The sequence below is a fragment of the Phodopus roborovskii genome, unplaced genomic scaffold, assembly GCF_943737965.1.
Source record: "Phodopus roborovskii unplaced genomic scaffold, PHOROB, whole genome shotgun sequence".
Lineage (NCBI taxonomy): Eukaryota > Metazoa > Chordata > Mammalia > Rodentia > Cricetidae > Phodopus > Phodopus roborovskii.
The window spans coordinates 11,258,576-11,286,005 of record NW_026126549.1 but is presented as its reverse complement, the minus strand read 5'-3'; the positions used below and the strand labels follow the sequence as shown (position 1 = coordinate 11,286,005).

The 27,430-nt window shown below is 39.4% G+C and overlaps 1 protein-coding gene across 1 annotated transcript in view; it reads right to left on the bottom strand.

Moving 5' to 3' along the window:
* Positions 1-2,519: 2,519 nt before the first annotated feature.
* Hsd17b4 (hydroxysteroid 17-beta dehydrogenase 4) overlaps positions 2,520-27,430 on the bottom strand; it is a 74,780-nt gene continuing 49,869 nt past the window's right edge. Inside the window, exons 17-24 of the mRNA XM_051200734.1 lie at positions 26,334-26,399; positions 23,039-23,108; positions 22,264-22,370; positions 21,113-21,199; positions 18,072-18,158; positions 16,717-16,855; positions 7,491-7,618; positions 2,520-2,821 (exon numbers count right to left, since the gene is read on the bottom strand). Of these exons, the coding sequence (XP_051056691.1) occupies positions 2,732-2,821; positions 7,491-7,618; positions 16,717-16,855; positions 18,072-18,158; positions 21,113-21,199; positions 22,264-22,370; positions 23,039-23,108; positions 26,334-26,399 (774 nt within the window). The 3' untranslated portion in view covers positions 2,520-2,731. The remainder of the gene's footprint in view (positions 2,822-7,490; positions 7,619-16,716; positions 16,856-18,071; positions 18,159-21,112; positions 21,200-22,263; positions 22,371-23,038; positions 23,109-26,333; positions 26,400-27,430) is intronic.

The window sequence follows — 27,430 nt, the reverse complement described above, 5'->3', positions numbered from 1 at the left end:
AGACTGGATCAATTTCGTGTAGTTCAAGGTGGCCTTGAACTAACAGAGATCCATCGTCCTCCTGAGTGCTAGGATTGAAGGTACATGACTACCCACTGTCTAGCCTCTATGGCTGTGGCTAGCTCTGCACTCTGATCTTCAGGCAAGCTTTATTTGTTAGATCATAAACAAAATATCACCACACTGTTGAGTCTTACTTTTTATTCCATTCTTCTACTTTGTATTTCCATCTCTGGTTCTTATAAATAGTTAAGACTTCTTTCCATCTTTGTCTTATTTTACTTCCAATAATCTCAAACTTTTTAAATTTTCTTCTTTTCACTTGTGGTTTAATGATTTACTGTGTGGATAATGATTGATTCAGATATTTAAATTTAAAACCAATGGTTTGTCACTTTGGGTATAGTATACCCTTAAGAATTTTTACTCTTGTTGTGTTGTATATGTGTACATATATACATGTGTGTATGTGTATATGCATATATGTATATGTGCATGTGTATGTTAGTGGGGGATATAGAGACTTGTACATGCATATGTAAAGACTAGAGGTTACTGTAGGTTGTCCACCTCATTTTTTTATTTTTCATGTATTATTTATGTGTGTTGCCTGTGTGACTTTATCTTGCTTGTTTTATTGCATTGTAGCCCCCTTTTATCACTAAATTTTTTACCATTTAAAATAGGTTTTTAAATTTAAATATATTGACCATATTCTTCCCCCTCCCCCAAATTCTTCCAGTTCTTCCCCCACCAACCCAACCTTAAGTATTTTCACACACAAAAAAAATACAATAACCCCCTATCAATAACACATACACACACACACATACACAAAAAGGGAAAACAAAAGAACACCAGACTGTAGCCAAATAAAAGCACACTCATGTGTGCACGGGCACACACACATACACACAAACTTTGGAGTTCATTATATGTTGTTCAACTACCTATGAACATGAGCAGTCTGTCCTGTGGTGATTGATAAACCCAGTGTCACTATTTTTTAGGCAGAGTCTCTCATTGAAAATGGAACTTACCAACTCTGATTTATCTAGATTGGCTGGCCAGGAAAGCCCCTCACACACACACACACATATCCTCCTCTCCCTGTGCCCCTATCACTCCCATTATAAAATTACATGTCCATGTCACCAAGGCCAGCTTCTTATATATAGGTACTGGGAACCCAAACTCAGGTGACTCTGTATGCCGCGGGATGTAACAGTAATAAAGCTTATGCTACATACCTGTTTTCCTTCCAGTTTAGTTTTGATGTGCTGAGGAAGAAATATATGAGCACTTCCCAGTAAAAACACTGAATGTTAAGTATCTAATGAACTTTGACTTAGCAATCATATGGGTTCATTAAAAGTGTATATATGGCTTGTTGGAGAATATAAGAACTGATGGTATTAATATTAATATTCAACAATATTAAATAATCCCAAACTGCTAGGGAACATAAGATTAATAATATGCTTCCTGATCTGGATATTAGTGTTTCTCTGACCTTTAAGGTACCAAACACAATGTACAAGTATTGAGCATCTAATAATCAACACTTTCACCAGTGAACTGTGACATTTGACTGATAAGCTACTTCTACTGGGACACCATTGAGCTTCCGCAAGCTTATCACCAGCAGGAATTTAGAGTAATAAAGACCTACAGTATTAGCTGATTAAAATTAAATTGGCAGAGAGTAGGTCACTCTGCACTAAGGTCAAGTCTGAGGGACCCATTTCCTCAGCTGCAGAGAAGACCACTGACTGGAACCCTACCCCAGGAATTCCTTTGCTGCTTGGCCCAAGGTCACATCCCTCTTTAGGATGACCATAATCAGTAATTGCCTCAAGATACCTCGTAAGGGGCATTCCAGCTTCAGCAATGCCTTCAAGGACAATCTGAGACTGTGTAATGATCTTTGCAGCAAGCCCACTTATGACAGGTACAGAAAGAACCTAGGAGTACTCCCCCATCAACTTTCTACCTGCAAAAATCTCTACTGCAAAGTCTGAGTCAGCTAAGAATGGAAATCCTGAGTACAACAAAACTGAAGCTTATTCCATCCCAGCCTTACCACCCACATGTCCCTGGTTCCTCTGCAGAGAAGCCGCCAAAAGCACATTCCCAGACACACTGCATCTGAGAAAACTGTAGGGAGAACCAGCAATGTGATCACTTGCAAGAGATGATCTTTATATGTTCAGGCTACGGCCTATCTTTGGATTTAAAAACATGGTGACAATATTAGCTTCAAGCAAGGAACTCAAATCTGAGAGCACAAAGACTTTGTTCTTAAGCACAGCACTAGTCTAGTGGTGGGAAATTAGTACATACTGGGAAATTCGTGAAATACAGGATATCAATGAAGAGAAGGAAAAGAAATATGTGAGATGAATGTTAAAGTGGCTTTTATTCATTCAACTTTCCTTTCAACATACTAATGCGATTACAAATTCTAAAGAAACCAGACTTGGTTGAAATTTTTTTTATTAAGATACAGATCTATGAACAGAACAATTCACTTGCTAGCTAGATTACAATTCCTTGTAAAAATAATATGTGAAAAATTAGTAGAAAATGAAAATCCGAAAGTTACCTGAAATCTGAAAATATTAAGCGATTTCTGCTGCATGTTACTGTTGATCACTTCACAGAATATTGGAGCATAATTGGGCAGAGAGTATTTAATGATTCCATTTTTGTTAAGAGCACAGTGGACCTTTCAGAGCTTGGCATAGTCTTTAAGAATCATCTGAAGCTTCTGGCTCAGCATGATGTTCCCTCTGGCCTTCAGTCTGCCGTTGAAGAAGGCCTGCAAAGGGACAGGGAAAGAGCGCCAACCATCAACCTTGCACTTGATCTTTTTCCAAAAAGGCAGCTGTTCAGAATGACAGCAGGTGAATTAGATACTGGACAGCAGGTGAATTAGATACTGGACAACAAAGGTGGCTTCAGCCTAGCTGTAATTTAACAGTTATGGATAGCACATTCCATTTTACCTAAGAAAAAAGACTCCTGTGTGTTTAGACTAAGTTATCTGACTTGACTGGAGATTCTGTTTGAAACTGCACTTCCGGCTTTATTATTACTCATGGGTTTGAGAATACATGGATACAAGACTATACTGCATTCTTTCATAATACAACTGTTCTACTCAGAACTTGGAGAGCAGACGTTAATTACATCTCCATCACACAGAGGCCACATAATGTCAAAATAAGATGGTATCGAGGTATGCTGAACAGATAACACAGGAACACTGGGGTTAAGTCCAGACTCTGCCACTTATTAGCAGTGCTAACTTGGGGAAACCACTCCATCTACGAAAACTTGAGACAGCAGCACTGAAGTGACATACCTTTGTCATGTGAGCTAAATAATGTGCAGGGTGTATGAAGCCAAGCAGAAGACCGATGTGTTAAATCAATTCTGTAAACGCTCAACACTTTAACATTCCTAAATCTTGCTAGAATCTAGGTGTTTCTACATGTAAATATTTTAACTTTCTCCTGTCCTGTTTTTTCTTCCCTTCCCTGCCCTCCCTCTACCCTTCCCATTCATACTCTTGGCTCTTTCTGTCTCTCAAATTTATAGTCTCTATTTAACTGTTGTTACACACATACACACAAAGTCTATTCCTAAATATATAAACACAATCTGCTCAATCCATATAATGTTACTTGTATGAATGTTTTCAGGCCTGACCACTTGGTACTGGATAACTCTCGGTACTGGATAACTCTCGGCATCCCTTAGTTGCCTACAGTTCTTTCTGTATGGCTGAGGCCCATGAGATTCCCCCTCCCATGTTAGCATGTCTGTTGGTATTCAATTCATAGGCATGGCCTATACATGTTTTTTATTTCTTTCTGGTGCCCATGTGTTCTGGCTAATACTATTATTACTTAAGTGTGAGGTAGAGTAACACTCAGGTACTGCTCATGATGATAAATGCTTTTAGCTTTTCCCCATTCTGTGTGATATTGTCTGTAGGTTTGTCATCCTTTACTATGCTACAGTTTGATCCTTCTATAATTTGATTGGGGCTCATATTATCATAAAAGGTGTGTAGCATTTTATCAAATGCTTTCAAGAATTTATAGACAACCATATCATTTTCCCCTTCATTCTAAGTATATATTGAATAATCTCGCATGCTTGAGCATAAAATACATCTTCCCGCCCCCCCCCCAATGGCTGTGTGTGTGTGTGAGAGAGAGAGAGAGTGTGTGTGAGTGTGATCACTCAGATAAACACACAAGCTGTTGAGTTTGCTTTGCTAGTGTTTTTGTTGAGCATATTCCATGTTTACCTGGGAAAATGATGAATGCATGTGTGTCCTGTAGGGTCCAAGTCACACAGCGGTGCTGTCCTCACCGATGAGTCTGGAGGACTCCAACCCTTACAAGTACTGGCATTGGTTCTTGTTTAAAAGTAGGGTAAAATTCACTGGTGAAGTAATCTGTCCTGGGTTTTTCTCTCTTATTAGAAATTTTATTGATGATTACCATGTACTTTATAGCTTAATATTTTGTCTAGAGAAAGTTCCATATGCTACTGAGAAGAAAGTGTAATCTGTGCCTGTTGGGTAGCCTGTAAATGTTATTTGATCTATTATATAGTATATCTATGGTAAAGTTACCTCTGATTTATTTCTATCAGTTCACTGTTGTATGGGGTGTAGAATTTCCTATCTTTCCTTTTAGTCTAACAGTATGTGTTTTCTAAAACTCAGTGGTCCAATATTTGACACACATTCGTTCATAATCATCCCGTCTTTGATGAACTGGCCTTTGGTCACTGTACAGTGAACTTCATCTACTTTTGTCTACATTGTCAGATGTAAATATAACTATACACATTGCCACTCAACATTTCTGTTTACTTCAGGATGTCATCTTACAATTTTTCTTTAAATTCATTTTGGGATTTTACTTAGTAAAATGAGTTTCTTGTAGGCAGAACATTGTTGGACCTTAATCCATATCTTCTAGTTGGCAAATTACAACCATTTATATTTGGCAACTACTGGGTGCTATAAATTTTTCTTCTAGTTTTTGATTTTTCTGCTCACTTTTTTCCTTATATTGCTTGATAGTTGGTGGTTGACTCTACTAACAATGTTTTATCCTTTCATATGTCTGCTCGTCTAATAGGTCTTACACCTTCCTAACTCCTCACATTATCTCCTTTCCACCTCTAGGTATGATACTCCCTTCAGCACCTCTGTACTCCTGGTGCCGTGGGTCTTCCATCGCCTTCATTGTTGCTTACAGTTCCTCCAGTTCTGAAGGAGAACTTCACTTGACACTGTAACCTTGGTTGACAGTTATTTCTTTTCAGGCCTTGAAATGCATTGCTTCCATACTCTCCTGCCTGTAGTGTTCCTGCTCAGAAGTCTGTTGTCAGTTCAATAGGGCTGTTGACAACTTGGCACTTTCTCAGGTTTAAAGAATCCTCCTTCATCCTATAGTTTGACAGTCTGACTATCACGGTGACTATTTTTTCTGGTCACACTCATTTGGGAACTCTGAATCCTGTATCTGGATGCTCATGTCTTTCTCAACATTAGGGGAATTTTCAACCACAATTACACTGGATAGTTTCTATGTCTGTAACCTTAACTTCTAAGTATACTGATGCAGAAGTCTGATCTCTTCATGGTTCCCACACATACTGAGTCTTTTAATTTTTTTTTTTCTATCTGAATGTGAAAGCCATGTCTTCAAGCTAATATTCTCTTTATACTTGTTCTATTTGGGAGCTTTGACTAAAGTTTTTATCTGCATTATTGAGCTCTTTGTTTTCCAAGATTTCTTCCTATTTGCAGAACATCTCATTTATATCCTGCACATACTCCTAACTTCATTCAGCTATGATATTTTGAGCTCTTTTGTTTAAAAGATTGATTGGTTGATTTATTGTGTTTATGTGTACCGTATGTGTACAGATGTTCAAAGAGGCCAGAGAGCCTCTTAGAACTGGTGGTATTACAGGTGACTCACAGCCACCTGACATGGGTGCTGGAAACTGAATCTGGGTCCTCTCCAGTAGTAGAGAGTGTTCTTAACCACTCATCTCTGTAACTCCATCTACTTTAGCATCTTTAGGATCCATTATTAAAGCGCTGCATAGGCAGAAGGTATCATATGTGATCGTAGAATAGATATCCCTATCATGAGATGGCCTTCTTAGAAAGCAAATTTCTCCTGAAAATGTTTCTTGGGATACTGGTTTGTTATATCAATTTGAGTTTGGCACCATGGGTTCTTGTAGATAATCTTGACTATCACTAGTGTTTGAGCAGTATACAGACCTACTATCTCTACAGATTGTGCAAGAGTTAGGGGAACTCAAGCAGTTCAGATGGGTGTGGTCTACACAGCAGAGTGGGTGTACACTGTGTGTAAATATGAGAGCGGTGACATCTGTCAGGGGCATACATTAACTGTTAACACTGGCATTGTTATTTGAAAGAGTCTCTGACTGGCTGCCCTACTAGTAATGAGGAGCCTGAAGCAGTGGCCCTGGCACAAGTCCAAGTGTTTCACAGGAGAGACACACTTGGTTGTAGTCACATTTAGTTTTGTCAGTATCCCAGATCCTTAAGGCAGAGGAGCAGCTGATGCAGGAGGCCCACAAGGTGTGGCAACAAAAGCCCCTAGTTGTGCTCCCTGAGAAAGGAAACAACAACCAAGATTGGCTCTGTTGTTTGTTCCCAATTCTTAGTGGTAGCTCTCACCAGGAATTGAGTGGAAGTTGCATTTCTGACAAAGTTTCAAATTTTGAAAATAACTTACAAACAATTTATATAGCATATAAGTATATAGCTTTTAAGCAGGTTTTCTTCAATTCTTTCATCTCATGAGTTTTGCTACTATTTGGAAGTTGTTTATTTACTTCTACATTCAAATAATTGTCTGAGCCCATTCATCATTAGAACCAATAGTTTCAGAATAATATTAACAAGAGTCACAGAAGGCCCTCCTGTCTTAAGGATGATTTCCACTGAAATGCCTTAAATGCTTCAACTTCAGTGATAACAATGACTATTAGTTTAATATCCTATTTCTAGCTTTCCAATGAGTTATTAATACTTTATATGGGCTGAATGTCACTAATACAAAACTAATTTCCTAGAAAAGCAAATCAAGATTTTATTTTTGTTTTATTGGAGCATTTACTTTGGGATTAGTAAAATCTCTGCAAATGTCCCCAAATCCACTAGCTAAAAGTTGAAACACATCAGACATTACGAGTAAGACTCAACTTGTATCACATACAAGTTTTACACCTCAAAGTATAACTTCAAATGTCTAGTATGGGTTTTATATTGTTTTTAGTAAAATAGTAAACAGGACCTACACCACCCCCCCCCCAAAAAAATCTTTCCAAAAATGACTGAAGTAGTAATTTCAAAAGTATGACATACAAAAGTATGTACATACAAACTTTATAAATGAAAATCTTCCGAACACTACCTTCTGCGGGTCAAGCTTGCCCAGGACCACTTCCATGAAATCCTCATCCGAAATTATGATAGTTGTATCAGCGGAGCCTTTGGCAGGGCCTTTATACACTTCTCCAGAGCCATTCTTCAGGTCGATGGCTAGGAAAAAAAGAAAATAGCATGTGTCACTTTTTTCTCAAATATCACAGCACAGAAAGTGAACAAAAATGGAAACTGTTATAGTTTCCAAGGTAGGCAATATCCATGTACTCTACACTTGTTCTCCTTCTAGAACATGTACTTAAGGTCATGTAGAAAAGTTTTGTTATTGTTCAAATGGGACTCACCAGGTAACCAAGACTGGCCTTGAACTCACAGCAATCCTCCTGCAGTGTGCACCATCAGGCAGAGCTTGTAACTCTTTTAGATGCTACTTTATTTTATAAAGTTCTTTGAAATGGTTGAGTCAGTAACAGTTTTTTTCCTTAATGAAGCATTTCATGATAGAAATATTCATATTAATATGAATTAAATGTAGAACAAGTTATTAACAAAAAGTGAAGATTGCTCTAATGTAACTAAGGCCTTTGAACTGTAGTCAGCAAAGAATTTCAGTTAATTGGTTAACATGCCATGACACTCAGAACTGACTTTCCCTTTTCCAGCAGAAATCAACTGCAATTGCAAACATCTTCTTGGGCATGGTGGCACACACCTTTAATCTCAGCATCTGGAAGGCAGAGGCAGGTGGATCTCTTTCTGAATTGAGGCCAGTCTGGTCTACATAGTGGGTTTCAAAACATCCAGGGCTATGTAGAAAGACACTGTCTTAAAAAGAAAGAAAGAAAGAAAGAAAGAAAGAAAGAAAGAAAGAAAGAAAGAAAGAAAGAAAGAGAGGGGGGGAGAAAGAGAGAGGGAGAAAGAGAGGGAGAGAGGGGGAGAAAGAGAGAGAGAGGAGAGAGAGAGAAAGAGAGAGAAGAGAGAGAGAAAAGAAAGATAGGGGTGGAACTTTGCATCCACTTCCCCTTCTCAGTGCTTGGAACTCCACCCACCCACACACACAGGCACACACATCTGGTATGAACCTGTGCAGGCCTCGTGTGAGCTGCCAGTCTCTGAGTTCATACGTGCATCATCAGTCCTGTTGTACCTGGAAGACAGTTTCCTTGAAGTCATCCATCACCTCTGGATCTTAGAACCTTTCTAAGAGCCTTCCTACTCTGCATAGATCCCTGAGCCTTGGGGGCAGGGGAGGGGTTGATGAAGTCAGTCATCCCATTTAGGACTGAGTGTTCCAGAGTCTCTCACTCTTGGTGCATTGTCCAGTTGTGGGTCTCTGCGTTTATTACCATCTCCTGCAAGATGGTATGATGTTCATTATTTTAACTAGCTTCTCTTCCGTTATCAAACTTTTGTAGAAAGGCTAACTGTCCCAGGCACAGGCTTGGTAGTCGATAATGCTAATCACAAGTTTAACTGCACTGCTGTCTGTAACATAGAACTTCACCAAAGCTACAGTGGACAGTCTGAGTTGTCTCCCTACGATTGATATCATGCCCACAGGAAAACCAGTCAGCATCTTCAGGGTCAGTCTCATGACACTGGGGTCAGGGTTGTTGCAGCTGTTACCAACCCTCCTAGGGGATGTAAAGAACTTCCAAATTCCACAAGGCAAGCTAAAGGTCCATAAGAACATCCACAGTGCTTAACTACTTTTCTGTTAGCAAGGGTTTAAAAAAGAAGTGAGCCAACCCCAGCCTCTACAGACAAGAATTCTTCCAAGCAAGCAAACACAAATCTTAGTGTTAAAGTTTCCAGTGTGACTGTTAGACAAGGTTTCAGAGGCACTAAGGTTATAACATGAAGAACAAAGGCCCTATTCTTACTGGGACTTCCATAAATTACACTTTCAGTGTGTATTATTTCTATCCAAAAAGAAAGGTAATGAAGGGAGAGGGTATGGAAAAAGTTTAAAGGAAAACAAACCTCTGTCAGCCAATATACTTATCATCTATGGTTTTAATTCTCCACATCTCTGTCCAAGCCCCATTGTGGGGGGTATACATAAAAATTCTGCTCAGCACTGGGCAGTGCTATTGAACACCTTTAATTCCAGTACTTGGGAGGCAGGTGGATCTCTGTGAGTTCAAGGTCAGCCTGGTCTACAGAGCAAGTTCCAGGACAGCTAGGACTACACAGATAAACCCTGTCTCCAAGAAAAAAAAAAAGTTCCCCTCAGTAATAAGACTGTACTTTGCACACATTGAGTCTCCTGATCCACAACAAGCCATGGTTGTTCAGCCACACTTTCCCTCAAACTTATCTACTCACCATCTGCAGACGTGAGACTTGAAACTGTGAAATACTAATAGCTGCACTTATACAAGATGGAGCTTTTAGCAAGACTATAGACATTCGGGATAAAGGAGCAAAATACTCAAAGTGTACCGGGGCTTTGGTGTATGTGGGAGAAGCATCCACTGGAATCATTTAGAATCCAGATACATGAGGTCACTACTAGTCTTCTGTAGGAATAGTTTATTGTGTTTGAGTGTTATTGTGTTATCAGTGCATCTCTAAAAGAGTGCAGGAAAATTTCAGCTAGAATTCCTTGCCTTTACAGGAAGGAGTGAGGTAAAAATCACAAAAGGGGCCATGGGAGAAAAAAATGTGCTGCTTTTGCCTCCTATGCCTAGGATGGTGAGGTCTTTGTGAGCATAAACCCATCCTGTCACCTAATCCCATACACTTGTTTGAAGAGAAAGTATTTAGGAAGTGTTAAGGGAGTGCGCGAGTGAAAGGACATGAGAAAGGCTCTCTGTGCCCTTAAAGAGTAGCAGCAAATGAAAAACTTTCATACAGTAGCCAGGCTGTCCTCAACTTCATGGGTTATCCTCTACCTCTGCCTCCTAAATACTAGGGTTATAGAAGGGGGCCACGACTCCCTGCTAAAACAGAAGAAGAAAATGAGACATAGCAAGGACACAGTATTTTCCTACCATTCTTTCCAAAAAATCATAAATATAATCATGAATAATATCAAATAAATACAAACTAGAGAATATTTTCAAAATAACCTTTCCAAAACATCAAGATGATAAATAAGACAATGTATCCAGACGCCAGCAGCTAGGAACTTAACAACTGCATGCAAAGTGAGCAGCAGACGGTGAGCATTCATCCCCTCTCTCTTCATTTCTACTGTTGCTACTATTGCTGTTATTATTCCTTTGCTTTAAACGACACTATTGGGACAAATGGTGAAACATTAATAAGGTAGGAGAGTAGATAAGAACAGTGTATAAATGTTAACTTCCTGACACTGATAGCCACTCTGTGGTCAGAAATTGTCTCCATTCTTAGAATAATAGAGTAGCCTTCACCCTTACAATACCAAGTCTCCAAGTTACTCTTAAGTACATATACTTTTACAAAATGAGATAAAATTTTAAGAATTCGAAGTGCTAGATGAAAGATAACTGTTACTTTATTGCAAATGTGTTAGAACATGTTGCATACAGAGAGTGTGATGGCCTATGAAGTAGTGCTGTTCTGTGGGCATGAAATCAGGAACTATGCTGGATAGCAGGGGCTGTCTCTGTTCTGATGACTTGATAGCAGATTCTTTCCAAAGACAATTTGTTTTCTTGACATTCATGAGACTGCTGAGTCTCAACCCAGCATCTTTAAGTTTTAGTGTATAGGCCTGTTGAGCTGGCATATGCATATATCCAACCACTTAGGAAGTAAAGGCAGGAGAGTTTCTGGTTTGAGGCCAGCCTGGGCTATGAAGCAAGACCTCACCTCAAAAGATAAAACAATTTATGTTTAAGCTGAAAATTCTTAAAGGATTTTGACTTCAGAAGATGAATTCCAAGCCAGAGTTCATAGATTCTGATTAAATTGGCTTCCTCAAGAAGGTTTGGATTATCTGTAAGCAATGCCAGTTCTCAAATCTCTATACTTCCTTCCACATGGTGACAACTTTGCAACATGTATGAACGTTAACATTCAAAGAGCATCATCCTGTCACCGTCCTATAGTGCACAAGAGATGCCTGGATTCGGGTCAGATATGTAGTTAGCTGGACACTTAATTACAATATGCATCATTAAAACTCGGCTAACTCACTTCACCAAACAATATTCAAACAAAAACGCATACGATCTATATGGTCTTTATCTCATTTTCATATCATGTAAAAGATTATAGATATGAGATGGGAGAGAAACCAACCTGCTCCAGGCCATTTGCTTAAACCTATCACTCCAAGGAATATAGAGCACATCATGTTCAACAACATGGTGTCTTTAGATATAGGAAGTACTGGTAAACAATTTCAATAATTTGAATGTATCCTATAACTATTCCAGCAACAAACAAATTACTTAGAAACATTTGTGTATTGTGTCCTTAACATTACAATTAATTATACAATGGAAATGTGTTAGGAAATCCTATGTGAATAGGAATGGCAGACAATTCTCCACCACCACAGTTTCATTCCATCTTCTTCTTGTACGACCTTATCAAGGTGGCAAACCTAATCAACTCTAATCCTAGCATCACAGTTCATCATTTTCTCTCTACAAACCCGTACCGCTTCCCTGTTCTGCTGTTCCAGTAATAAGTTAGTCACTGTTCTTAAGAGTACAGGTCAAAACCTCAGTTTTAACCCAGATGTCTTAGTTTCTTCTGATATTCAGACATAAGTGGTGCTCAAGGAAGTGAGTTCTAAACAATGGCTTCACATTAGTCCTTTCCCCTTCTCTCTTTTCTCTCTCCTCTCCATTATTATCATGACTTTAATTTTAGGTCTACCTTTCTCCCAGTCTTTTCACACCCATCCTTTCCAACCCAGTAGGGGCCATGACACGTAAATACTGAACTCCTCACTGAATGAAGCAACTGTCCCACCCTCTTCAGAGAAAAGCTCATCTTTTCCAGGCCTCTGTCACCTGTGTTCCACATGCGCATGTGCAGGTCTGTAACTCTGAATCTCAATTTTCATCCTCTGTTTTGGATTCAGAATTGATCTGATTTTTAGTAAAGTTGAATTAGGAAAGATCCCCAATGATGCAACACTGTATGTTATTTCTCCACTCTACTGACATTGGTGAAGTAAATAAAGACAGTGATAACCACCTAGGCTGGGGTCAGGTTTTGTTAGCAGTGAGTTTTCTACCTTCAAATCTGTCTGCTTCCAAATTTCAGATCAGAATAACTGCTTTAATTTCCAGCCACAGATGATTCTGAAGCTTCCTGCTATTTCTTTCTTTGTTGTACGATGCTGAGAATGCTCTGCACAGCAGGCATTCCCCAACTTAAGCCACTTTATTCTGCCAACTTTCATTCCTCTAAACTTTACTGTTAACAGAACACTGGAATAGGACCCAAAGAGCTTACCAAACAATTTTTGGAAGGTTTTAGAAGTTAACAAATATATAAATATGATCATTTCTAGTAAAAATGTTTCAGTGGTACATTTCACCACTAAAGAAAAAGACAGGGCACCATCTACACAGTAACCTTACTGAACAGAAAAAAACATCCATTTCGTTCTTCTAAAAGGACAACGACCTCATCCCTCTAAACCGTGACTCCTATATGGCTTTTAGCACTTACCAGCGTGAGGCTGTACAAACTGAGTATGCACTACAGACCTAACTAGGAGCTGCCAACAGACACAGTGCAGTCCTTTCTCAGAGTTAAGCCCAAGGTCAGATGAAGGGAGACATAACTAGAAATGACCAAAGTACAACAGGGTATCAGAGCAAGCAAGAATCTTTTCCAAGGAGAACAATCCATGATCCTTAGAAAAATAAAGGGATAATAATGGCCTTTAATCAAAGGTGAGACACCAATGACACAGAACCTTGGGAATGGCTGACTGCTTGTTCCAACTATTTATTATTACTATTATTCCAGTATATATTTGTAGTGCATGTGTGTGTGTGCGTGTGTGCGTGTGTATATATCACACACACGCACACACACACAAACTAATAGCAGTCACTAGGAACAGGTGTGAACTTGGGTCCTAGCTTAAGGATGTTCCATCTATGAATATTGCTATTACTAAACAATGCACCCCGAAGTTTGAAGATGAAGGCACGAGAAAGACTGCCCTTCTCTGACTTACTCTATTAACCAGGCACTTTACCTCTCCCCTTTCACTGGTAGGAGAAAGGGCTTTAGATCTTCTCAGTCTTGCCAACAGAAGCAACACTGCCCTCACTCAGGCAGCCCTCCTGTTCCTACCTAACAATATATGATGGATCTTAGAAGTGGCACATTTCAAGGTATACTCCTGTCTCCACAATCAACAGCAGCAGTGTCTCAGCTGATACCAGCATTCTCTCTAGACTTGAATAAAGTGAGCATGGCTGGGCTATTTAACAATATAAAATACACAATCTTTGGTGCTTCAGCATTTGGCAAAACATCTTAAACGGCTTGAGGGGAGAAAAACTAGAAAAAACCTAGAATAACACATTCCCTAAGGTGGTCTTAAATATCTATTCTATATCAATTAGCATCATACTGCAACACAGGCCTGCCCAAAGGAATGCCTTCTACCACATCAATAAGCCAAAAGAGATTTTCACTGCAGCCAAATACTGTGATTTACCTCAGGGACACAAAGAATGGGGGGAAAACAAGAACTGAAAACAGTTTCACAACTGTGAATCAAGCTGAGAAACAAAGCCAATCCAAGCACAGGGAAAGAGGAATCCTTTCAGAGGAGGTCTGGAGCCCTGTCACTTCTTGCTTTGCTAGGTAAAGACCAGGAGAGATGAGAAAACAGACAAAAGCTGCAAAGAATTGATGGCATGCAGCAATGAACAAGACTGCAATAGTCTCATTTATTTCTAATGGAAATTAATGAAAACTTTTTTGTGTTAACAGCAGGTAATGTTTCAATGTAGAAACATTATCTTCCAAATGAAATCTTAATTGGTTATTAGCCACTTACATCTTATTGCTGGCCTGCTTGCCTAGGTCAGTCACTTGTCTTCACTGTGAACTGTGGTTTATACTGCCAGCTTTGGGACTCCTATTTTGAGCTCTTTTCTTGTTCCTGTAGCACTCCCTCTCACCGGTATCTTTACTAAGCTTATTCTCTATAACTCAGCTGATAAGGGAAAGTTGATTTCCACAATAGAGAAAAACGGAAGGGGGGAAAAAAGACAGCAAGAAATAGCAGCTATGCACACACTGTTAACCTATGGTGCAAGCTCAGAAATCATGAGGCAAGCTGAGATCTGAGAATGCAGAATCTTCTGCCTTCCTTCCTCTTCTTTCTCAACTAACTCGTTGCAAACACAATGTTTTCCACAAGGAATAACCAACAGATTACCTGTGGTTTTCTTTTTAACATTTTCTTCTTACTAATATGGACTGTTTTATACAATGAACATGTGTTGCCTAAGAGAAATAGCGAATGTTATTTGAAATGTTTTAAAGAACAAGAAACAGAAAATTGTTTCCAAAGGTTCTAAATGATTTAGACAGGGTTTAGGTGGACATGTGACTATTATTTAGTGGCAATGAATAACAGAACTGTGTGGTGTAGGAATAGTTTTTCTCCTCCAGTGCTAGAGATCAAACCCTAGGCCTTCTGCATGGTGGCTATGCACTTCGTTAGGCATATGTCTTCAGCCCTAAAGGTTCTCTCAATAGCCATCAGGTAAAAGCCCAAACATACACATTTCCATTAAGGAATCTCTGCCAGCACATTACCCTCATCGTATGTAATACAAAAATCCTAGTTTAAAGAAGGTCCCATCCATCAGCTGTGGGTATGAAAAGCACAAACTTGTTCTCAGTTATGAACACAGTATATTATATCCAACACTCAACTCGTCAACTGTTTCTAGAAAATTACTACCAAAACCAAGCTAAACCTAGAAGCTTACACAGGTCTAGAGTTTAAGCAAATCCCAGATCACCTACAAACTCTTACAGGATTGTACTGGCTTTTTTAATTTTTTTAAGGCTGATTTATCTGCATTTTTTTTTTTTAATGTGTATTTCAGTTTCACCTGAGTGTGGCTAATCACCAAGTGCATGCAGTGCACCCAGATACCAGAAAAAAGGGCATCAGATTGTCTGGAATTGGAGTTACAGTAGCTGTCAGGTGGGTTCTGGAGATTGAAACTGGTCCTCTGGAAGAGCAACAAGTGCTCTTAACTGCTAGACCATCTCTCCAGCCTCTTTCAGGGGCTCATAGCAACTTAAACTACATTTAGAAATGAAACTTAAAAATCCTTTGTAAAACGTATGGGGGTGGGACATGCAAGCCACAGCATCTATGAGGGAAAAGTCCTCTTTTAAAAATACTCTGGAGGCTTTTTTTCCCCAGTATTACTATGGAGATTCTGGAAAAAAGAGCTGCTAGACTCCCAGTGACAATATTATGCCCCCAAGTTTCCAGAATGGAAGCTAGGAGTAGACATAAGGAAGAATGCCCAGAGAGTATTCACTGATAGCCCGCTTTCTCCCCCAATGCTACAGGATAGAATAAAGATAAGACAGCTCAGCACATGCAAAAGATCTGAAAGCATGTTTCCCTCTTTCTTTAGAAAATGGTACTAGGGATAATCATCACATGGCCTCATGCATTGTCAATCACTGGCTGAGTGAAACCAGGGATATGGAACGCCAAGTGCACTGATGTCAGGTTTTACAATAAAATCACGAACTCTGAGTAGCCATGGCTACATGCGTTGGACCTACACAAGACTGGGCTACTCAATGGTCAGTAGTGGACTGGGGGGAGTTATTATGGAGTGCTAGCCCTCCCTGGGAAACTTCTGGCTACTGATGGATGTTGGGAGGTGGGGGAATCATAGTTATGTCTTCAGTTATCAGCCACTAGTGAGTGTACCACTGGAATGGATAGTTCCACGACCACACCCACATGGACAGTGAGTGCGGTTAAGTCAGTGGGTCACAAAACAAAGATACGAATGAGGGTGAGGAATTGGCAGAGAGAAGGAGAGGTTAACAGGTTGGGGTAGGTCAGAGTAATTAGAATGATTATATATGTGCATTAAATTGCCAATGACATGTGTAATTTAAGGGGGAAAATGCATGCCCTTGAATGTCCTAAGACCTATTAGTTCTCATGGAAAACAACAAAAAACTATGTAGGTCAAACTTAACCTGCTTTCAAAGGGACTATTATCAATTACAACATACTTTATCTCCACCCAAAGTTACCTTACAATAACAAAGTCAGAAATCTTACTTACTCCACTTGGCTGCAATATTTCCACCTTTTGTGATATGCCATTCAAATACAGCATTTACTTTCTTTACCACCTCACGTCCAACATCCTTAAGGCGGCGGCCTATTTCCCCAAACACGAGAGTACTCTGAAGCTCTCCATCCTGATGAAAAGAAATTTTATTTGAAAACTTCACAAAGAAATTATTACAAATACATGCACTAACAGTGATTTTTGTCCAGGTCATAAATAACACACTAAACTATTTTCTTCACACTGGGCTTATTTCACACTTTTCTTGGTGTTATATATCCCAGAATTGGTTTACCCTACCAGAAAAAAACATTTTTCAAGACAGGATTTCTCTGTGTAATAGCCCAAGCTGTCCTGGAACTAGCTCTGTATACCAGGATAGCCTAGAACTCAGAGATCCACCTGCAAGTATTGGGATTAAAGGTGTGAGCCACTACCATCCAGTAAGAAAATTCTATTTTTACTTTAATTTTAAAATATTTTTAGGGTCTGAGGTAAATACAGCACCTCCTATAAAACCATGAGGTCTGATTTGAATCCCAAGTGCCCATGTGGTGATGCACACCCTACCCTAGCACTGGTCCAGGGGCTCACTGGGAAGCCAGTCTAGATAAAATGGTAAGCTCCAGGTTCAGTGAGGGACCTTGTCTAAACAATAAGAGGGGAGACGCAACTGAGGAAAACATCTGATAACCATCTTTACATGTGTGGCTTCTCAGGTAAGTGTACCCAACCACTCCCCACACAAATTAATTAAAAAAGAGAGAAAACTGTCTACCTAGGCCTAATTAACTTCTCAAAAACACTGAGCAAATAACCAAGTCCTATAGTCTTCAATTTTTGTTTCTAAAATAGGAGTAAAATCCATAAAACCTTAATTATTTCTGCTTTGACTTTAGATTATCCTTACAAGATATTGATTTTTATTCATTATATTGTTTATGAAGGAAAAAGATCATGGGTATGAAAGTCTTAACACTATTAATATTTTTATCAAAAGCCTTAACCTTAAAGCCTTAACCTTACTAAAATATATATAATTTAGTAAATAAGACATGCTATTTTATCTTCATATCTACATATAAACCTTTACTTAACTTTTCAAGATTTCTCATTAAAACCAAGTTAGTCATTCTTAAAACAGACAACTATTTCCTCTTAAAAATCCTTGCGGAATATTGGGATACTTTTAAAAACTCTAAGCTGTCAAAATATTTCTTCCATTCCAATTAGTTTTAAATTCTGTTATTTCTGTAACAGGCTTTTTATAGCTAAAGGAAATAGCCTGACCAATCCTGAAGTGACTGCATGCCAGCCTTTGCAGCATGCCAGCCTTTGCAGCCTACCTTAGAAGGCATCTGAGCTGAAACCCCAGATGCAGGCACAAGATCCACATATGCATTTGAAATGACGATGTCTCCTGTCTCTTGAACCTGAAGAGTAGAAACAGGGTAGGAAAGAAATGCAGTTCACTCTGAAAAGCTACAGCCGTTTTGTTAATAAGAAGAAGAAACATGGAAAAATGAAACAGTAAGAAACAAATATTTTCTAAATTAATACAGTTGTTAGTAAGTGTAGATACAGAATCAACTGATAGTTTTTTCATTTTCCCTTCTTTAAAAACTATCATCAGGGTTCATGATAGCCCAGTGGTTAAGAGCACTTTCTGCTTACTCTTCCTGAGGACTCAGTTCAGTTCTTAGCAGTTTGTTTCCAGGTCAGCACCCACATGAAGCAGCTCATATCACCAGCAACTCCAGCTCAGGGAGATCCGACCCCTTGGCTTCTGTGAGCTGCTACACTCAAATGTATAGACCCATATACAGAAACGCACAATAAAATATAATAAGAACGTGTATTTTTAAAACCTAAATACTAATTTAAATGATCTAGGACAGAGCCTGGGCTCTGGTATTTATTTTGTAGATTTCCTTTTCCCAAGCCCAAGTGTATTTTGAGGGGAGCCAGAGTAAGCAGACAACTGTTGGAAATAGTAGAAGGTGTGTAGCAAATTTGTTCTGTTAATATAGGTTAAAACTGCCTAGGAACAGACGATAATGTTTGTAAAGTCCTAATTCTGGATCCTATTTTAAGTCAGAAGTATACACAGCATGAAGTTAATGTCCAAATAACCTTTTATACCCGTCATTAAAGAAACTCTCGTTCCTAACCCTGTATTTCAAATCACTCTACTGACTAAGCTTCCATAAGAATGATACTGTAAGCCAGGCTTGTAATGTTAGCACCCAAAAGGCTGAAGCAAGAGAACTGCACGTTCAGTGTCTGCCTGCAATAAGAAAGCATGTTTCTGTACACACAGAGCTATAACAAAACACTGTCTCAAAGGGGGGAAACGGATTCACAATATAGAGAGCAAATTTCCAAAAGTGAAAGTAGCAATCATTACAACTTTGAATTTAACTAACCCCCTTGACTACCTCCCTTCATTCTTGAAAGGAAGGAAAATACCGTGTGTGTGTGTGTGTGTGTGTGTGTGTGTGTGTGTGTGTGTGTGTGTGTTTAATGAAAAAACAAAACACACTTTAGCAAATTGCTTTTTTATAAGCACATGAGCATAGAGTTCTGAAATGCTTGTGTTTCTTAAAATACACTGGAAAGGAGGGAGTCAAAGTAGGAGTCTTCTACTTCTACATCCCTGTAATTACTGGAGAAGGAGAAAACACTCTGAAGAGAGAAAGCATGTTTAGAGCCATTTAAAATGGAAAGAACGCATTACATGTAGGTTATTTCTCAGCTCTTTAAGTTCACACAATGTGTCCATGGACTTTTCATGCTAAGATTGCATGCAAATGAAAACCTATAACCTTTCATATGGTGTCAGAGTCCACACACTTTGGAGTTCATGTTCTTTGATGTTTGTGTCTTTCTTCTTGCTTTCTTCATGGTACTAGGGGCTGAACCCAGGGCCTAGCATGCAACAGACAAGTGCTTTGTCACTGAGCAACATCCCCAGCCCATTTGTGCATTAATTTTCAAGTATGATTCTGAACTCTAGGGCTGGGGTTATACAATATTTGCCTAACAAGGACAACACCTTGGGTTAATCCCCAATACCAGTCTCCAGGACCCTGACTCCACCACAAATATTTTATGCAAGACAATTAGAAAAGAGAGCTGAAGAACAGGAGGCAAAGATTTTTTTAAAATATGGTTTCAGAGAAGGCCAGGGTGTGTGCATGTGGGAATGAAGGATGGAAGTTCAAGGTACTACATCAGCTGGGCTTGGTAATGCATGAGTTAGGTAATGCATGAACATGTTCTCAGCAGCAGAAAGGCATTAGTACAAAAGCAGAATTCTGCTAACTCACCAGTTCTTGGAGGAACAAACTACAGAAAAAGCAGTCCTAAAACTTTGGAGCCGGGTTTTTACACCTGCTCAAACATTGCCTGTAAAGCCATCAGCAGTCCTTACCAACACCAAGATTGTCTTAGGAACCTAGGTTTTCTTATAATTCAATGCAGAGTTGTTATGGAAGACAACAGTGCTTACAGCATCTCCATAAGTAAAGTGTTATTGTTACTATTGACTTAAGCCTATCCTCCTGAGACAGAGTAACAGAAAGGTATCAGCAGCTGAACCACAGTGGTTTTTTAAAGCTTTACTAAGTCTCCCTCAAAATTACTTAAATCAACAGACAACTGAGTAGCTTGACAATTATTAATTTATAGACTTGTGTGAGAGAGAGAATGATCAAGAGCACATGGTTTCTGTCTAGGGAAAAGGCTCTAACTCACAGTTCCCTAGAAGACAAGTAGCTAGCAAAAATTTGTTTCGAATGCCTTTCCTGTCAGAATAGATAAACTGCTATTGTGATTCTCTTGAGCCAAGCTGCAAGATCTTGCATCAGTGACGAGAGAGAAATATTCAACTATCTGTATGATAGCTGGGAATCCAGCATGGGACTGACTCAGACCCCCTTGAACATGGGTCTCAGCTAGAAGGCGTGAGCAGTCTAAGAGACCTCAGACAGTGGAACCAGGATGTATTCCTCGTGCACAAAAGGACTTTGGGGGCATATTCCCCATGGAGGGATAACTCCCTTAACCTAGAGGCAGGAGAGAAGGCCTAGTCCCTACTTCACATGACCCCTCCTGGAGGGCATCACCCTACATGTGGAGTAGAGGGATGGGTGGGAGGGGAGGGGAGCGAGAGAAGGAAAGAAGGAGGGAGGGTGAGGGAACTGGGATCAATATGAGGAATCAACTAAAAAAAAAGTCAGCATTAACTCTAGATGTACTCCCGAGTTTCTTTCTCAAAGATTCCTAGTACTATCTACAAAAATGCTACCAGAGAACAAAATGACAGTGTATGGTTCAAAGGGTCACACAGCACACACTTCCAACTCTGTCATTCAGTCATTCATACCTTAGTTTGAAAATGAATTCTGTTTCCTTCCTTCCACATCTCAGTTTGTAGAGTTTGTCCTGGATACACTGGTTTGGCAAAACGAACCTATTAAAATAAGAGTTTTAAGCATTAAAAATGTTTATTTTTTTTTTTAAGTGAAACTTCTACTTGGAAATTTCAGGGAAGGACAGCATAAAAGGAAAAAGGTAGAGATTTAAATACGTTAAGCTTCATAGAAGATATCAAAAAATGTAGGAAGTTAACAATGCTGACATTCCATGCACACACAATAAGCTAGTTCTTTTTCCTCATAACAAAAGAACCAGGGCTGGGAACATAGTTCACTGGTGAAGTGAGTGCTTGCCTAGGTTATGTGAAGCCCCAAATTCAATTCCCAACATTGGAGCGGGGGAAGACAAAAAGGCAGCATTTTTTAATGACAAATCAAAAACCAAAACCATAATCCTATTAGGTAGTGATACTAGCAGCCACCAGAACAATTTACAGTTCAAAGTAGCACTAATTAATATGGGATCTGAAGGCTCCAGTGAGTTCATGAAACAAAATATTTCCACATTTCAGAGCACGATCATCTATGTTACTGTGTGAATCTACACACACATTGCTGAATTTAAAAAAAAAATTCAATTGTGATTAAAAAGCATAAAAAAAATGAGTGTTATTAAGGTCCGTCCAGGCATCAGAAAATATATCTTCACTCTTGCATGGAGAATAAACTAATAAATACTTTAAAGCCATTTGACACAGCTGCCGTGCCTTAATGCCTTTCAAGAACACATCCTTTGACTTAGACAAAATGTTGTAGGCAGAAACATTTTCCTTTGTTTTTAACAAAGTAGGTAAACAGTAAAATCTTAAAATCAACTTTAAGCACAAAACTAAAAACAGCAAGTCCCATCAGTGCTGCAGGAGCTGCTATCTTCTGTTAAGGCTAGTGTAGAGTTTCAAAAGTATATACGCTGAGACTGGGCAGGGGTGGTATACACCTTTAATCACAGCGCTCCAGAGACAGAAGCAGGTGAGTCTGTATGAGTTTGAGATCAGCCTGGTCTACAGAGTAGGTTAGTTCCAGGACAGCCACGGCTACACAGAGAAACCTGTCTCAACCTGCCCCTTCCCCAAAAAAAATCTATACAAGAGATATATACCTTAATCGCCTTGAATCTTGACACATCATTATCTGCAAACTGCTGTAAAACATGCCTTGCAGAAAATCCAAAGGTACATAATCCATGTAATATGGGCTTCTCAAAACCTACGAAAATTTGGATAATTTTTACATGGAAAGTGTTATATCTAAGTATGCATTTAATTCAGTATTTAATGTCTTTTAAACTGCAATTGTACCATGTATTAAGAAACAGAACACACCGACAGTTGGTACTACCTTTTATCACAGCACTGGGGAGACAGAGGTAGGCAAAGCTCTCTAAGCTCAAGGCCAGCCTAGCCTACATAGCAAGTTCCAACCTAACCAGGGTTACAGACTGAGGCTGTATCTTTATAAACAGAGTTTTCTACAAATAGTACTTAGTACTTCCTAGGGGGAAATTAAGAAACTATTTCTTAAAAAACTTGGGAACACAACACGTTTTCATTTCATTTTGTTTGAGACAAACCACAGTGAGTTGAGGGATTTCATACGGTTTTCTAACCTTTCAAGCTTTCATTCTCTAATGACCTTGCCTCCCTTGTGACAGTTCACGTCCTTCGCCATAGCTTTAACCTAGGCCTTCAGCAGCAGCTTCACTCTACTGTCTGAATTTCAAGCAAACCACCATTTCCTGAATACTTCACACCTTTCTGGAACCCCTGAAGAAATAGGACAACTACCTTTTCAATGCTATTCAAATCACCAGTCATAAGCAGCACTTTCTTTAGTGTATAGTTCGTTACCTGAGCTAATATTTTTCAATGACTCACCAGCAATTCTAGCGAAGCTAGGGTCAATGTGTAAGGGATTCCAGTCTCCACTGAGGCGGTACAAAGCAGCCTGCAGAGAAAAATTGTCACTGAACTCGGTGTTTTCTGAGAAAGTATTAAGTGTAGGACAGGAAGTGTGGCCAACTATTGATTAAAATATATAATATACATTATAAATCTAGACTGTAATCGAAAAGATAACTTATTTTTACAAAAACAAGATTCCCTGTAACCTAACAGAAAGAGAAAACTCAGTAGAGACAGATAAAGGGTTAAAATCTCTTTTAGCCAATCAAAATCTATGCCAACTTTCTTAATGGGTTTTTAATTTGAAGGCTATGACATAATACTGAACAGACAGATAAATGTCAAAGCCTTCTCACTAACTTTCATCTTTCTGGCACACTAAATCCTGAATATCAGCTCATGCACAAAAAACAAACCAATAGCTTGCCAGTATGACTCACTGTGTGTGTATAGCTCAGATTTTCACACTACTAATTTACATAGGTAAGGCAAGAATAGCAGAAAAATGTAGACAACAATAGGGAAAGCCATCATTTTCTGGTATTTAAACTGTGTGGTTTTCAATCCTGGAGAGCACTCTAGTTTGAAGGGAAGAAATCCACAAGGCAGCTGGGCATTTAATGTATCTTTATAATAGCTTGTTACAGTCTGTCGGACCCGCCTCAACATCTTTTCCTTAACAAGTCTGCTTATCAGAAAATTTCTCTTTTCAGTGGCTCTGTATTCTTTCCTGTAGTTACGTTCTTCCAAATACAAGATTCTCTGTGTTAGAAAATTAAATGCTTATTTTTTTTTTTTTCGAAAGCCATATAAAAGCAGTAAACACTAGGAAACTACGTACTATCCACTATCCTGTATACCTTGAAAAAAGATACATCTTTGGGCCACAATGGGAAGTTGTTAGGCATGACCTACAGATGGGCTTTGACTCCAGAGAGACCAGAATCCACATCCATCCCTATCACAACTAAGCAAGTTTCTCCACCAATTTAAGCCTCAAGCTAGGAGAGCTCACTTTCAAAGAACAACTGCAGAAATTAAATGAGGTAAAACTCATAGGTATTGCCTCAGTGAACATTAGCAATTTCTAAACCTTTATTCAAGAGTTTAGCAACAGTATAAGTCAACAAAGTCTCTGATTAATACTTTATTAGAGCCCTGTCTACACAGAGGATAGAGTATGCATGCCTGCAGGTGCAAGCCCCAGGAATGTGTGTATGCCTGAGGATGCAAACTCCAGAAAGCATCTCTTTTGGAGAAGATAAGACAAAAATATGCCCCAAGAACCTGCATAGGACCGAACTAGACCCTCTGAATATAGGTGACAGTTATGTGGCTTGATCTGTTGAAGATGGGGGGAAGAGGCGAGGAGGGGGTACAGGAGCAGGGATGAGGAATTGGGAGTTGGTATCTATCTAAAATGAAAAATAAATTAAAGCTTTAAAAAAAAAAAAAAAACCTTTCCAAAGCAAAAACACCTCCCTTCAGTACTCCCTACAGCCATCCATTAAGGAAGAAACAAACAGCAATTTGCTATGGGGAAGGGATGCCACAGCTCCAAACTAGCAACCTTGGACACCAAGCCATCAGCCTTATGAAGGGCGAGCACAGAGGTAAGCAGATCATGTAGCTTCAAAGGACTCTGTAAAGGACTGCATTTCAGTGTCGTACTCACTGCTGCTGATGGCTCTCTCCCTCCAGAACGCTGGATCTGTTTGTCTTTCTCCCAACTACTCTCCACCTAGCCTTTCAGTTCTTGCCCTCATTTTCACTTTTTCTTGGATGTATTTTTTTATGTGTATGGGCACTTGGCCGGCTTGTATGTCTGCACATCCAGAGAGGCCAAAACAAAGTGTTGGGTCCTAGAACTGGAGTTACAGAACTTCATGAGCTTCCACACAGGTGCTGGGAATTGAGCAGCCAGAGCCCTTAACTCCTGAGCCATCTCTCCAGCCCCCTTCATTCCCTGTTTCATCAATGTTGTCTTTCACCTCCCACGTGTCCTAACAGCAGGGCGTCTCATCCATTTTATGGCTAGATGGGGGGGGGTGCATCACTTACATACTGTGTCTCATTTCTGCACTTGTGGTCTCTAACCTTGTCATGGGTTTGCACTTGGCTACTTCAATCTGTCAGTCAGAGTTCCTCAGCCACGGCTTAGATGATGTGCTTTTAGAAGAGTTGATACAACCTTTGATTTCGCAAGAATGATGGCCCATTTCCACCCTGCTCTGGAGGAGTCCGATGCCCAGCTATCCTCCTCTGCGAGTTACTTCACCATTGTAATTTCGGCCCTCAAGGTTTTTTTTTTTTTCTTTTCTTTTTTCAATCTTTAAAGTCTGAAGATTTTACCAGGATCCCTCTCAAAACCACTTAATGAAAATTTGCATTTCCTGGTCTATACAAGTGAGGAATTTGTGATATTTATGATTTTCAGCCCCGCAAAGGAATGTCCTAAATCTGAAAGGATCCCCAAAAGAATCTGCTGTCGATTTAACACAGTAGTGACTTTAATAATTATATGTTAATGGGAAATACAACCTACCCAGTAATAACTGAAATCCTGACAGTATAATTAGCATTAGGCACATATCTGGTGAAACTACAGTTTGTTTCTCATTCCCCTCAAATCCAACACCTGGTATTGAGAGCTGTTCACTGTTTGACCTTTTTATATCACTGCATGAAAATCTTTACTCTTCATGAAACATGTGTTTTACTTGTGTGGTCAAGCCAGCTACCAGTGAAGAAACTCTCCTGTGGACACTTAAACAGCATATCTGGGAAGTGGCATTTGTAAGGCTAAAACTATACAGTTGTATTTGCTTGCTGACTAAAAAGTTACTAATATAAATGACCCAGCACAAGCTTATGCTTTAATAGCATAATTTTTCCAGTTTTTATAAAGATCTGCCCATACACATTGTCCTCCCATTACCTGCCAATGTAAATGTGACTTCACCCTTCACATAAGCTAACACCCATCATGCTTCCTCCTCTCTGTGCTCTGTTATACTTCTCAGACTCTTCCCTCACAACCTGAAAGCACCATATCTCTAAGGAGGGAATATCCTTATCTTTCTGCTTATCAATCAAAGGAGTGCCCTTCCTTCTCCAGGGACTTACTCTACAAAGCAAAGCATGGTGTTTCATTTTTCCTTGCTTGGAGTAGGATTCCTGAGTCACCCCACTAAAGTCACACACAGTATGGGGTGCCCACACTTTTCAGCAGAGCAGTATATGAGCCCAGTGAGTCAGCACTCCTCACCTGATTCAGTGACGTGCTGTCCCTCAGCACAGCATCAGGAGGTCGTTTTGGTACAGCTACAGCTGCCTGGAATCAAAAGACATGTGAGTCAGCTTAAATATATGTGATTCTCTTAGCAAAACTGACATCCGGTAAACATCCATGTGTCAATATAATAAACTCTGCAAACTGGATAAAGGGTTTTTATGTACAGAGAAAAATGGCATTTAAAATGTCATAACTCCTATCTTTTTATAAATTACAATTTCCCTAAAATGACTCTTTACAATACAAGAAATATTATCAGAACTATTCTCAGGTCACAGAGGACAAAAGACAGTTTTTACTATATAAAAAGATAACAACTCTAAGAATTAAACAATTTACATTTTTTTAAAAATTTAATTTTTACCATTAATTATGTGGGGGCAATACAGGAATGCAAGTGCACATTGGGGCCAGAGACAAATTCCCCTGTAATTGGAATTATATTATATTCAAACAACTATATCGGGTTTTTACTTATTTATATAAAAATAAAATGTCATCCAGGGGCAGGGGGCACATACCTTTAAATCCCAGCACTCAGGAGGCAGAGGCAGGCAGACCTCTGTGAGTTCAAGGCAAGTCTGATCTACAGAGTAAATTCCAGGATAGTCAAGGCTACACAAGGCTACACAGAGAAACTCTGTCTTGACAAAAGTGGAGGGGGTGGTGATGGGAGATGTCATTCTGTATATATGTTTTTCATACTGGTTAATAATAAAGCACTGTTGGCCAATAGAAAAGGAAGATAGGAGGGACTAGGAGACAAGGAGGAAATAGGGAGGAGGAGTCAGGATGGAGAGCCTGGAGAGAACAGAACCGTCATTCCTCCGCTCTCGGTAAGACTACGTGGAAATACATAGAAATGGGTTAATAATTAAGACAGAGCTAGCCGATAAGAAACTAACACCTGGCCAACAGTATAATATCAAATACAGAGTCTCTGTGTATTATTTGGGGCTGGCGCCGCGGCAGGACAAGACTGGCGGCGGGAGGAAAAACCGTACACCTTGGGGGGGGGGGGAATCAATTGTGCCACCATTACATAGTTTTTTACAATAAAGTCAGCTTTC